Genomic DNA, 13622 nt, shown 5'->3' with positions numbered 1-13622 from the left:
ACCGCCTGTCCGTGCGAACTTTCCTCCATAAGAAGCATTTGGAGCTATGCCCAACGGCACAAGTGGAATAGTATTGCTCGTCTTATCTCAGGTGCTAGACACTGACATAGATAATCCATTTATTCCAGAGACTAGTATAAACACAACAACAATGGTGGCGTTACGTACCATTCAACCCAGGACGATTCGACTGTAAGCTTGCTTATGAGACACGATGATAAATTTAGGGTTAATAAATTTAAGAAATCAAACGTTTGTATATATATATATATGTAAAATTTACTGTGCTCGTATTTTAGAGCTATACCTGGCTATATTCCATAAACAGATTCAAAAATATTATTATGGACTTACGTGTTACACCTAAATTTCCTCATTTTGTTTTTTCTTAAGTACCGATGAGTGAAGTATTTTAACATCGGATATGTTAGTCCAGGAGTAGATCCTTCACAGAAACAAACAGTTGCTGTAAAAAATCTATCATGACCACTTCTATCAAGTATTGCATCGGTATTGAACTTATTTACATAATAATAGCAATCAATCAAAGAGTTCGCTCTATTTTCGAACTGGCTGATTGTAAGCAATTGAAGAACGTAGAAGAAAAATATCAGCTAAGTTTTATTCCGTTTAACATGACGAACAACAGCGGCAGCATATATAACAAAAACTGTCTAATTTATAAGTTGCAGACACTAAAAGTAATGTTTCTAGTTCCACAAATGGTACCGTTAGGCGTTACTTCAAACGTCTCGCATTCTGTGTAACATAAATTTTCTTCACACGAGGGTTCGGACTGGTTTTCGTAGGTGTCCCTAAATCAGGTATACAAACACGCTACCACTGCATTATTGCGAAAATAGGTTCCATACACAGGCAATATCGATGTATCGTCAGATATTGTAAACAGTATTTATCGTAAAAGGATCGTTTATACCCTATAGATCGGATACTTCTGTGCAACAGGAAATTTTAGATGTTTCGACTTTGAAGTACTAACTCTAATGAACGTAATGTATTCATTACTGCGCTTATACTAATAGATTTTTTTTGCGATGACTGCTGAACTCGCCTGGGACTGGTACAAAATCACCGTTTTAAAATTCGCGCCAAAATACGTGCACAGTGTGAAATTCAAGTGTGCTTAATTGTAGTGGCTCTACGAAAACGTCCCACTAAAAACATAAATGTTAAACATATCACAGCAATAGCTTCACAAATAATACTACCGTTATTAATGATATTATAATAAAACTAGATTAACACTGATTTATTCTACGGCCATAATTAGGTTTCCTATACAGAAACACGAGTCCGCTAACGTTTTGGCGTTTACCATATTTAATGTTTCCGAAATTCATTCACCACGCTGGTGTACCTGTAGTAATAATTAATCATACATTACTTTTTTATTAGTTCCTTCAGTAATTTAAGTTAACTTTAGATTCTTAGTCAACTGAAAATTCTTCTATCAGACATATCGGTCTGTAGATAGCCAGACTCGGAAGCCACATTTAGCTGTGCACTAGGTGTTGCAATATGGTATAAAAATACCAGTATATTCCCAAATTGTGTGTTCATAAGGTCAACGATTATAGCAATATGACCTTTTTTCGTCAGACAGAAAATATTTAAATAAACAAGAATTTGTACTTGGGGCAAAAATGGATACATCTTGTGTGGAAAATCTTAAGGTGAACCGGTGCTACGCATACATTTAAGCAATATACCTATTTTCGGCAGGAAAATTCTCCATGAGGGTTATGTACTATTTCGAGTAACATTTTTAACTAATTTGATAGGCCTGAATTAAGTAATCCACTGAAAAGTATTTTTTGACTATTAACAGTATAAAATCCGCTATGCCATCATGATAAACAGCCGCACTGTCTCTATGTGATTTCAAACGATGCAGCACAAATCAAAGATGGGCTTTATCTTATCTTCACGTTTTCAGGCCTTCCTCTTGAGTTAGTTGTTCATCCCGCTGCAACGCAGCCAAGTGTTGCATGTAACTATCGAAATAGCTAGTGCGTCTCCCACACGGACTATGCCTAATGTATATTTGTTAATCTAGTTGCTGTTGGGGATCTTGTAGACGGCAGATGCTAACCGTATGAGTTAAAGCAAGTAGACATCGAAATAGTTTTTTTTTTCTGTTTACAACTTTAGGCGCGTTATTGTGATTCTTTTGTCCTCTATTAGAAGGACAATGGGTTTTTTTTTTAGTTTATGCACGCGGTAGAGCCATGTTTCTTTTTTTTTTCAATAGAGTTTGCCAAACTTTCACTAATATAATTTTCACTAATATGTACTAGATAAAATATTTGTCTGCTAAAGTGCTTTTAAGGATTCGATTCCGTATATACACACCATGGATGTCAATGAATTAAGGTACTTTAGGCTTTTTAGAAAAACATTCAAGCGACGTTTGTACATCGCTCTAATGCATAAATGCAGTAACGTGAATCTTTCATCAGCGACGAGACTCGTTTCTTTATAACAACGTGGGGGCAACTTTAAAATCTCTATGGTTGCTATTGCTCTTTGATGCTTGCGATCAGTAAAATTGTGAGTGGTAATGAAAATGTCATAAGTTGCAATCAGACGCTAGCCGTCGCCGCCGGTGTTCCATTTTACGCACTTAAATACAGATCATTGTCGCCATCTCAAAACAATGCCTATGAGAGAGGGTATGTGCTCATATAAACATTTACATTTCGTATGTATATGATGTTAAACGCTTGCGTCCGCCATTACCAACTACTGTTAATATCATCGCTGTTGTTGGCGCCGTGTTCTGGAGTTCTATCGTGATGCCGTGAATTGCGGCTGGTGTTAGTGATTTGCATGCTATTCAAGTAATTGTTATTCATTAATTTTCACATACGCCATTTTGTGTAAAACTCCAGTCGTACATTTTGTGTCGTCTATTTATGCCCAAGAACCCCATCGGCTCCGGCCTTCAAGCATACCGCAATGGGAGTACCGGCATTTTTTCGTTGGCTATCTCGCAAATATCCGAACATTATTGTACACTGTGTCGAGGAGAAAGGCCATTCAGTCGATGGCAATGCGCGTGTCAATGTTGACACAAGTAAACCAAATCCGAATAATGTCGAGTTTGATAACCTCTATTTGGACATGAACGGTAACTGAACACTCCTAAGTCCTTTATGATATATGAGACCAAACCAATGCCATGAATCTCCTTAAGTGTTTGCTCTTGTTAGATACATTTATCTATAGATAAATCAAAAATAAATCAAAAAAGTGATAACGAATTCTCAAGTTATTTTTATAATATATTATAAACCATATATATTGACCATAATCTCTTAGCAACTCTGCAAATCATTTGGCGCCTAATTTTATTTTAGGCTGTGCAAAATATAATGTTGATTGTGTAGCATTTAAATATTGGTTTTTGAGCATCCTGTGTTAATGAGTATTAAAACTGAGTTAAACTCGTATTAAGGCGACTAAAGATTCCGCATGAACATATACAATCGTGTGGTTCTGAGTGACAACTTTATAAAGTATGGAGCATCCCCATAGTTTGATAGTCCTAGTTGGCTATTTCAAGGTTTTCGAACGTTAGCTTCGTTCTACTCTATTGTGCTAATATACCCTCAGGAATTATTCATCCATGCTGTCATCCAGAAAACAAAGCTGCTCCTCGGAACGAGGACGAAATGATGGTGGCCATTTTCGAGTATATCGACCGTATATTCAGCATTGTTCGGCCACGCAGACTGTTGTACATGGCCATCGATGGAGTCGCTCCGCGGGCTAAAATGAACCAGCAGCGCTCTAGAAGGTAAAAGCGCGGATATGATCTCCGCGTAATTATGGAAATAACAACACAACTGATCTCTCGTTGAAACTGACAGCTGAATGATATCCGAGATTCTGTGATCTGTAACAAGGGATAGATGACTTCCGAGTGAACAATTTCAAAATCTCGTTATTTATATCAATCAGATGGGCATCCCATGTGGTGAATTTCTTTAAATTAAACTAAGAAATGCAAAGTAATGAATTACTCTAATATTTTGCAGGTTTCGAGCATCAAAAGAAGCTGCCGAAAAAGCAGAGGCAATGGCACGACTGAGGACAGAACTTACCTTAAAAGGCTATCATTTGCCGCCAGTGAAGGCACCCGAAGAACACTTCGACTCAAACTGCATTACGCCGGGAACGCCTTTCATGGACAGACTGGCCAAGTGCTTGCATTATTATATCCATGATCGACTTAATAATGATCCTGGTTGGAGAAACATTGAGGTATTGGATGTCGTACATGTAATACTGCTTCTAGTAATACTACAACTACATGAAGACGGAAAAATATAGCATTAGCGCTCAATATGAGTCGCTTTAGGGCCTCTGTTGGCGTACATTGGTAATTTATGCAATGTAACATTAGCCGCAATCGTCGCCTTATTGGTTTGTGCCTGCTTAAATCTTTATGATCGACTATGCATTTGAAAGGTAAAACTTAAGCTTAAGTTACAAGTTGAACTAACACCGTAGAACATAAAGGTGATTATTATCATAGTGAACATTTTAGGACTCGACAGACAATAAAAATAGGATTGTTATGCTTTTTCTACTATTTCTTTTATTCTAGGTAATTTTATCCGATGCCAACGTACCAGGGGAAGGCGAACATAAAATCATGGACTTCATTCGTAAGCAGCGTTCGAATCCTGCTCACGATCCCAATACAAAGCATTGTCTCTGCGGGGCTGACGCTGACCTCATCATGCTTGGTCTTGCGACTCACGAGCCCAACTTTACAATTATCCGGTAGATAGTCGAATACTGACTACGACTAATAGGAGGCAATCTGTTTTATTAAGGAGAAAGGTTTAGGCAAATTGTATTTCTCTTTGTAGAAATAATAAAAGTGGTTTTTAGTCTATGAGTAACCTGTATCATTTTGCTACCATAGGGAGGAATTCAAACCCAACCAGCCAAAACCTTGCGAGTTATGTGGTCAACTCGGACATGAGATGAAAGATTGCATGGGTTTACCTAAAGAGGTGGCGTCACAAGCTCAAATAGAGAAACCGCTTGGCTCTGAAACTGAATTTATATTCATCAGGTTTGTACTACATGTTTTCTGCACGCAGAATCGTTGCCGATCTTCGAAGTCATGTTAATTTTGAATGGAACTCTATTTCATTATATTATTGCTCCAAGATCTAAATGGTCTGAGTCTCACTAGAATCTCCGGCGTCTCTTCGGCGGTGAGTCACTTCCGCGTAACAACGTTTGCGAGTCCCATTTTCAGTTTTCGAAATCTGAACGATTTCAAGCTTACAACGTTATTCTCGTGTTTTTTTCTTTATGTCAATTTGTTTATAGATTAAATGTATTGAAAGAGTACCTGATGAAAGACCTGCATATTGAGGGCCTGCCATTCAAGTGGTCAACGGAGAGGGCGATCGACGATTGGGTGTTCTTGTGCTTTTTCGTTGGTAACGATTTTCTGCCACATTTACCTTCACTTGAAATTCGTGAAGGTGCTATCGATCGTCTTGTACGAATTTATAAGGAAACTATTCATAAGACGAAGGACTACCTCACGAAGGTTGTATGCGCTTAAGAAGATTATCAGACGTAGACTTATGCGCCATTAAAGCCTGTCAGTTTAAATACTTTGTGTTTAAGTTTACTTGGGGTTCCACTGTAATCGGTAGAACCACATAATTAATTGTCTCTAGACCCAAAGTGTGCAATGCTAATAAATCATAATGTTGTAAAAAACACTAGCAAAAACATCTCTCAAATCTCTTAGCTTTTTCAAATCCCGTCAAATACTACAGTTTTTTTAAATAAATGACAAAGCTCTGTTTTTTTAGACCGTACATGGTAGTTTTTTCGTAATAAAATGAGCAAAGATGAGTACTCTTTAAACAATAAATAGGCCTATATTTGTATAAAAAACGGTAACTTCGATTTACTTAGAATTGTCAGCACAATTCTGAAAAGTTTTGAGTTCTATGGTTAATGGAATACGTTATTCTATCCTCTACTACACAGGATGGCTTTGCGAATATCTCACATTGCTGCATGATTTTAACGAAACTGGGCGAGGCTGAAGATGAGATTTTTCGGGAAAGACAAATCAATGAAGAGAAATTTAAGCGGCGTCAGAAAGAGCGGCAAGCGATGCAAAAGCAAGAGTACGCACAGCCGGCCTATCTGAGCGCGGGACAGTTTGCGCCTCGAGCCTTGAATGATAGCCCAAGCGCCATTGCAGATGCCAGGTACCGTAGTTATAATTCGGTTAACGCTTGTCAATAAAAATAGAAATAAAACACAAATGGAAATGGGGCTATTTTGAGGAGCCTTATATTACCTGACAAACTGATAGTGGACTTAGTTTGTCGTCAGCCGACTTGTAGAGGGCAAACCTTTAATTAGCTAGGCATACAAGCTCCTAGAAGTCACTTTTATCTTTGTTTCAGGAATGAGGTGTTTAACCAGCGGCGTCAAGCCATGGAGTTCTCTCGTGGACTTCACACTGGAGCTGATTTGCAGTTAATGCTACAGCCCGAGGGCGAGGACAAAAACCGAGGCGAGAAACGCAAACTCAATGAAGAAAAGGAGGAACCGGAGGACGAGGTTCGTCTTTGGGAGGTCGGCTGGAAGGAGCGGTACTACGAGAGTAAATTTGATGTTTCTCCGGAAAACTTATCATTTCGACATGAAGTGGCTGCGTCTTATGCTGAAGGCTTATGCTGGGTCCTTCATTACTACTTTCAAGGCTGTGCGTCGTGGAAGTGGTTCTTTCCTTATCACTATGCTCCGTTTGCATCAGATTTCAGCCAAATCGGAGATCTAAAGATAAGCTTTGAGAAAGGCACGAAACCCTTCAACCCAATGGAACAACTGATGAGCGTATTTCCAGCCGCTAGTCGACAGCATTTGCCTGAACCGTGGGGTGATCTGATGGAAGATCCTGAAAGTCCCATTATCGACTTTTACCCAACCGATTTTCGAATAGATCTTAACGGTAAAAAAGCTGCCTGGATGGGCGTTGCGCTGCTTCCATTCGTCGATGAAAAACGGCTTCTTGAAACGGTTGCCACGGTGAGTAGACATGAAGTTTGGCAACCTGAACACTTTGAAAATGTTCTCCATAATTCAAACAACGCGTGGACACTGTTAACTCCATTTAGAAGAAAAACAGCTGTTGTGGATAGATGTTGGAGAACTGAAAACAGAAAAATTCGTGATATTCGATCCACAGCTCGGTGATTTTCGAGGGAACTAGGTATTCTAATACTAGCGAGTACATGATAGCTAAATTGATAGTTAATAAACATTTTATATTGCAGGTTTATGACCAGTTAACACCAGAAGAACGGCGTCGTAATGCGAGGGGAGACAACTACCTGTTCCTACGGAAAAGTCATAAGGGATACGCATTTTTGAGGGGCCTTTACGAAAATAAGTCACAGCGAATGCTCAATGATACAGTGGAGCACGCGATTCCGCCTGAGTCGTATAACGGTATGGCAGGAACAGCCTTAACTACTGATAAAGTAAGTGTAACTATGCAATTTAACTCATTTCGATCCTGAGTAGTTTCTGTCCTTAGCAGATTTTCAGCCGGTGAGCTGTGAGGTGCGCACGCTCAACCTTGTAGCCATCGTTATGGCTTTCACTAATCAACTTAATGTTAATTCTAGACTTCATGCACGGTCATTGGCCAGTGCTATGCAAATGTCGTGATTTTACGATCTTGTTCTAGGTAAAAAAAAACCTCCATTTTGAACGCATATTTGCCTTACTTTTAATCCATTTTATATTTCCCGCGATTGTTTTTTATGTCGAAACGCATCTATAGGTCGTAGCGGAAAAAGGCAAAGTCTTGAGCCCGATTCATGCATGTCAACCGATTCCAAATAACGTGGCTGTTGTTGTTCGATGGAGAGATCCTGTCTACCCCGACGATCACATCTATCCCGCTGTCAAGCTCCCGGGTGCGAAAGATCCTGAACGCGTGCTTCGTCCAGAAGATCTTGTGGACAACGAACCTCGTCAATGGCGACCGCAAGCAGGAATGGCTAGAAGCAACCAAAGGGCACAGCTCGCTCAAAGCGGTCATCGCATGGTGGAGCACTATGCCAATATTCGACCACCTCAGAATTACGGGCACGGTGGTGGTCAAGACCGCGGCGGTTACGACGGGTACCAACAGCACGGGGGCAGTAACTTCTATCAAAATCAAGGAGGGGAGGTGCCTAGTGGATTATACCATCACCGAGGTGGGGGTGGCTTTTCAGGTGGTAACGGTGGCCGTAGCTATATTACGGGGATAAACCAAGCAGATTACAGGTACAGCAGTTACGGCGGCAGACAGAGTGGTGGCTACTACACAGATTCGTATGGAAGTGGTGGGGGCAGAGGTGGCGCCAGTGGCTATCACCAACAACAACGAGGGACACCAATGCATCAAAGGGGCGAGCACCATCAGCACTATCAGTCGTATTATAGCCAAGGTAACACATATGGCACTGCTGGGGGTCCGAGGCAAACTCGACCGCAACAGGGCTATGGACAGTATAGAGGAGGTGGGCATTTTGCAGGAGGATGGGGTTCTTATTACAGGCAATAATACTGTTATGTACTTTGTCTATTATGTACTGGAATCGAAATTAAAGAAAGCGCCAAAAAAAGGAGTACAAACTGTAACGAATTAACTTTTGATTACTTAATCCAATTGTGTATTTTTTATTCAAAACATTCGAGCGCCATATATATATATATATATATATATATATATATATATATATATATATTTTATGCGCAAGAATAGTAAAAACTTTCTGAGGTTGTACCTTCAGCGTAGCTAGACCAACTCGAAATACGTCGATGCTCAAAGACATTAAGCGTGTACGTAGACCACTGCTAGGGGCCATTTGTATATATATATATATATATATATACAAATATTCAGTTTATATATAATACATCGGATATGATGGTATCTAATGTCCTTTTGAAATCATGCACTACAGGCAATCGTACACCCTCTCATGTGATTGTAGGAAAGTCTTACGAAATATTGCTTGTCATATTCGAAAGAATTTCGAGTTTCTCAAAAGTTTCATCGCACTGTAAATGTATTAAGTAGATGATGCACGAATGCTTTAGCTGCGTGTGACCTTGGCCTACTTAAATAATTAGTAAAACAAGGCATGTGACGTAAGCGCGATTCAGTGAAGCGCCGGTGGATATCTGCATATATTTAAACGATAGTTATAGAATCGTATTGTTGTATGGATTAAAAAGTATACTGCAGTCCGCTCGAACAGTAACTCCTGGGGAGAAGTGACAAATGCAAATGCGTAACGACTGAAAACGACCTATCCTTCGTGTAGACTGCATTGCTATAGACTGTGTGTATATGCTTTACCCGCTGTATCATACGATTGTATATCACGAAGAATAAACAGAACAAAATTGTATATTCCATCGCCTAGTCGATCGAACAATATGCTTGGCTCGTTTACTAGGGTACGTTTTCTTTGATGAAGTGAAAAGAAAAACATTTACATAAAAATTTTTCAAAAAATCAACGGTGTTCTTTACACAATAACGTTTGATGTGTTTCCTCGATATTTTATCATGAAAATAAAAATACTGTAAATTCTATTGAAATGCATTTACAGAATAAAAGTGTCTCATGAAGTATACAGTTTAGTTCAACACCAATTGCAATCATCAAAAGATCTAGTTTGTTCTCTTGAAGTCGAAGACTGATACAGTTCTTCACGCTGAAACAAGGTTGCATTTTTGCAGGAAAAACTATACATCGCTTTCAATTAGGATTCGATTATCGTTACGTCTCTCTAGCAAAAAAACTCTATTGCTGAGTGAAGGGCAAATCTACCTAGCTTTTTCGCCTGGTTTTATCTGTCATGACGAACCTTGGCTCATAGTTACGTTGTTTGACTTCAATCTGCTCTGCCCGTAAATATGAGTGGTTCATTTTACGAAATGTTTAATTAAACAAGTTAGACAAGTGCTATTTTGAATCAGGTTCGATTCTACAGCTAAACTTACGGGTTAAGTTGCAATTTCGCTCAACAGCTAGTGTATTATAATTCAGCTGCATATCACCCGCAGATATGTGTTGTCCTGTAAAACGTTTTGTTGTTACAAGCTTAATGGTTGACTACAAACCGTATTAGTTTCTATTTTTGGCAGGCTTTTAGGGTATGCTTGTCATTTGGATACTGATGAGTGCTGCAATATAAGCAGACAACCTAAGACTCTACCTTCAATGCAGTGAAAAACAATGAAAAGTTGACCGAACGAGCCGGTAACTAAAATGGCCGAAGTTGTCGTAATCGATTCTTCGTATTAGTGTTTCGTTGCACGTCTGGAAGTACCGATAAAACGAGGCTTCCCAACTCGAAACGTGACTACCAAAGCAGCTGCACCATAAAATGTTAGTGAGATCTCGTTGTTTATAAGTTAGATGATTGAATTAGAAGGCTTCACTCTCTTGTAACAAAATTCATGACAGTGTTTTCGGCGTTTTTCGGCAGCATGATTAGCGGAATACTAGTCTGGACGGGTAATGATGTTCAACGGCGCTCCCTTAGAATAAATGCAGCTAAGAAATAACTATGATGTTCGTAACCTAAATGGACGCATCGCAGACCGACTGCAAAAACTTCTTAATTGATCGATGTAAATTCTGGACGAAGGAGCTCGAGTGGCTAATGCTAACGAAGTGAGGGCTCTATTGCTGTATTTGTTTGTTTTCTGTGCCTGTCTCACAGCAACATATATAATGGATCAAAGAAATCACTTATTGGAGAAATATAAGAGATTTTTAGTGCTACGATTAGACTACATTGTACCCACGAAACAGGACTTCCGCTAAGTAGACGCTAAGCAATGAGACGGTGACACCTTCATGGGTGAAAATTTTTACTGACACAACGGTGATTCTATTAACAACCATTTCTAACTTCAATGAAAGGGTCGGCTACGCTCTATTATAGATACGGATAAACGCTGTGACTTTATTTCATAATTAGCACCTGTAAAACCTGAAATCAAGGAAGTGATGAAAGTGTAAATATCGTTAACTGGTAGTTCAATAATTATTGTTTCTAACTTCTAAATGGAATGTCGCTTACACAATTAGACAGAATCTTTATCATTTAGAAAAAAATAGATAAGCAAATGAGGACCTTGTATTCCACATGTGACGGTGTTCTACAGTAGATAGGTATGCCCTTGAAGTAGATCACACGGTGATAGCTAGGCAAAGAAGTTAGATGGTAAAAGTACTGCATCTATATAATTATTGCTATAGGGATTATCGGTAATAGGGCTTAATATATTAAATAATAGAGGTACTAGAATGACAGCGCAGAAGCAACAGTAGAAAGCTAGTTAAACCTAGGAACTAACTGGCCGGCATTATAATAAACAGATTTGTAGTGGCTGTCGTTTAAGAAGACAACGCACTTTTTAGCTCATTAGGTTCAGCTGCACACACAAGTACGTTTGTTTTTAATTTAAAAAAATTCGATTTTTATTGCTGAGACTTGAAATAGTTTGCGAGGTAGCTCTTCCATCATGGCAAAGCCATGAGAAGCTACTGTTTGTTGACATTATCATTACACGGGCTAATCGATGCATTTAATACATGTTCGCTGCTAAGCATATCCTTGTGGGAAAACTACAAGATTCGAGCAACTTATATCCAAACGAATACCTTATAATAACTGTTTTTCTCTAATTATCTATTCTCGATGCTGGAAGCAGGGGATCGAACCGCGAAGCCGAAAGGTTAGCAAAATGCAACACCGGCGAGAAACGGTCAGAAACCGTGAGGAAGTCCCCCTCAGTCCCACAGGGTGAAAGGGGGCAGCAAGAAAATAGTCCAAGGTCTGCAAGAAAAAGGCTAAGGACACATAACAAAGAAGGCGAGAAGTCACCACGTATGGAGAGTAGTAGAGAAGACAGTGAAGAGAAAAACGAAACAAATGAGAGATATGAATTCGGTAAAAAAAGCACAAGCGGTACGAGAGGATCGACGAGTAAGGTATCTGATACGGCTGCTCCGCTAAGTGAAGTCAGTACACACAATAAACAAGATGAGGCAGAGCAAAATACTGATAAAGTCGGCCCGTGTGAAGTTACGGGGTACAACACTAGAACTTCTCACATATCCCACAAGGCAACCGGTAGGTTGATTACGTATGTGGTTTGCGACCTACATACATAGGATTTACCTCATTGTACTAGATCGAAAATGGGCTTCAGCAAATTTACAGTTCACAACATAAGTGTGTAATAAGCAGCAATTTTAAAAACTAAGCTGATTTTAGATTACACCATGAGAGCGGATACAGTTGTTGTGGTCGATCGATCGATTGAATCGCGTAGCACCAAAAAGTAGTGCACTCTTTAAACTTTTCTATATAAAGTTTTTATATATTACTGTTTTGGCGTTCCCTTGGAAACAGAGCTAATGAAAGCTGAGTACGCGGCAGATGCGGAACTACATGCAGCGATGTCCGAGGAACGAGATACGATTGTCGGGTTGCAATCGATATCAGACAAACACAGCGCTGAAGTGGACCGTCATCGGTTGGCTGTTGAAGCACTAAGTAAAGAGGCTGAACGACACAACGCCGAGGCCGAACAGCACATGCTGGAGATGGCACAGCATGCTGAGAAGGCCATAAGGCACCGGCTTGAAACGGACCGATGCGAGATGGAGGTCGACCAAGTCCGAATGGAACAACGCAAGCTTAAAGTTAAAATATTCGCGTGCTCGAAGCGGGCACAACAATTGAAGGTTGAGGAGACACAGAAACTTATGGAACTGCAGGAGCATAAAACTGTGGCCGAGCGACATGTTACAGAAGCTCTGCGGCATGTCAGCGAAGCTCAGCGGCATGTTACGCAGGTACGTGCACGACTCTCAGACGTGCACCAACACTTGACGGACGTCCAGCCGCATTTAATGAAGGTACGAAAGCATATGACGGAGATGCAGCAGCGACTTGGTGATCTGCAGCAGGAGACGGGCGATTTGCAAGGCCGAGTGTCGAACGGACGCGAATCCACAAAGCTAGAACATCGACCAGGAACAAGCCCGGCGGAGACATTAGGTGGTAGATTACTGAAGGGAGCAGCGGCAACTGATGTTGACACAGCGCGAAGGTCAGATACAGCCGCACAAGCTGTGTTGGTGCACATTCATGTTTGCACCTGTGGGAACCGCATCGATTCAAATCAGATAGATGGTGATAATCATAATGGCGGCAACAACTAGCGAAAAAAATTATTAAGAAATACAAAATCCTTTCAGTTATAATTAGACGTGTTGTCTACATTTTTGTTGTTTTCGTTTCCTACTACCAGTGTCACATGTGTGTTCTAATATTAGATGGTTACTTGAATTATGTAATTTTAGGTAGTAGTAGATCTATTGGCTGATGTGCTTGCTTCCTTTTTAAACCAAAACAACACGGGGCTCAAACTTTGGCATTCCTATACGCTGTCTATAAATTTTTTTGCTATTCTTTTTGCTTCGCTTCATAGTCATTCGCAATATAATTCTTATTTTT

General features: G+C 39.9%; 2 protein-coding genes across 9 annotated transcripts; both read left to right on the top strand.

The window, feature by feature from the left end:
• Rat1 (5'-3' exoribonuclease 2 Rat1) lies at nucleotides 1-9490 on the top strand. 5 transcript variants are annotated; one of them, XM_022847944.2, is made up of 11 exons: nucleotides 1938-2693; nucleotides 2946-3151; nucleotides 3664-3820; nucleotides 4062-4287; nucleotides 4634-4812; nucleotides 4958-5110; nucleotides 5374-5599; nucleotides 6052-6278; nucleotides 6480-7104; nucleotides 7353-7559; nucleotides 7865-9490. In XM_022847944.2, the coding sequence occupies exons 1-11, from the start codon at nucleotides 2551-2553 to the stop codon at nucleotides 8633-8635; spliced, it is 3120 nt and encodes a 1039-aa protein (XP_022703679.1). In that variant the 5' UTR covers nucleotides 1938-2550; the 3' UTR covers nucleotides 8636-9490. The 5 variants fall into 5 exon arrangements, with proteins under 5 accessions (XP_022703680.1, XP_022703682.1, XP_022703681.1 ...); XM_022847943.2 differs by having other exon boundaries at nucleotides 3637-3820; XM_022847945.2 differs by lacking the exons at nucleotides 1938-2693; nucleotides 2946-3151 and adding an exon at nucleotides 1-91 and having other exon boundaries at nucleotides 3637-3820.
• Nucleotides 9491-9845: 355 nt separating this feature from the next.
• On the top strand, nucleotides 9846-13387 carry LOC111268771 (uncharacterized). 4 transcript variants are annotated; one of them, XM_022847949.2, is made up of 3 exons: nucleotides 9846-10474; nucleotides 11809-12230; nucleotides 12513-13387. In XM_022847949.2, coding segments are annotated over exons 1-3 (1239 nt in total). In that variant the 5' UTR covers nucleotides 9846-10472; the 3' UTR covers nucleotides 13328-13387. The 4 variants fall into 4 exon arrangements, with proteins under 4 accessions (XP_022703684.1, XP_022703683.1, XP_086827930.1 ...); XM_022847948.2 differs by lacking the exon at nucleotides 9846-10474 and adding an exon at nucleotides 10487-10762; XM_086971804.1 differs by lacking the exon at nucleotides 9846-10474 and adding an exon at nucleotides 10769-10976.
• Nucleotides 13388-13622: the final 235 nt, after the last annotated feature.

Source organism: Varroa jacobsoni, unplaced genomic scaffold, assembly GCF_002532875.2.
Source record: "Varroa jacobsoni isolate VJ856 unplaced genomic scaffold, vjacob_1.0 scaffold_1318, whole genome shotgun sequence".
NCBI lineage: Eukaryota > Metazoa > Arthropoda > Arachnida > Mesostigmata > Varroidae > Varroa > Varroa jacobsoni.
Note: the sequence above shows the minus strand (reverse complement) of the source record. Positions and strands in the feature narration are given on the sequence as shown.

Excerpts from the sequence above, each read along its gene's own strand:
- Rat1 (XM_022847943.2), top strand. The coding sequence starts at position 2,551 with ATGCTTGCGATCAGTAAAATTGTGAGTGGTAATGAAAATGTCATAAGT. Across the intron at positions 3,821-4,061 it reads AACCAGCAGCGCTCTAGAAG|GTTTCGAGCATCAAAAGAAG; the intron begins GTAAAAGCGCGG and ends AATATTTTGCAG. Across the intron at positions 4,813-4,957 it reads CCCAACTTTACAATTATCCG|GGAGGAATTCAAACCCAACC; the intron begins GTAGATAGTCGA and ends TTGCTACCATAG.
- LOC111268771 (XM_022847948.2), top strand. The coding sequence starts at position 10,674 with ATGGACGCATCGCAGACCGACTGCAAAAACTTCTTAATTGATCGATGT. Across the intron at positions 10,763-11,808 it reads GAGTGGCTAATGCTAACGAA|GGGATCGAACCGCGAAGCCG; the intron begins GTGAGGGCTCTA and ends TGCTGGAAGCAG. Across the intron at positions 12,231-12,512 it reads CATATCCCACAAGGCAACCG|AGCTAATGAAAGCTGAGTAC; the intron begins GTAGGTTGATTA and ends CCTTGGAAACAG.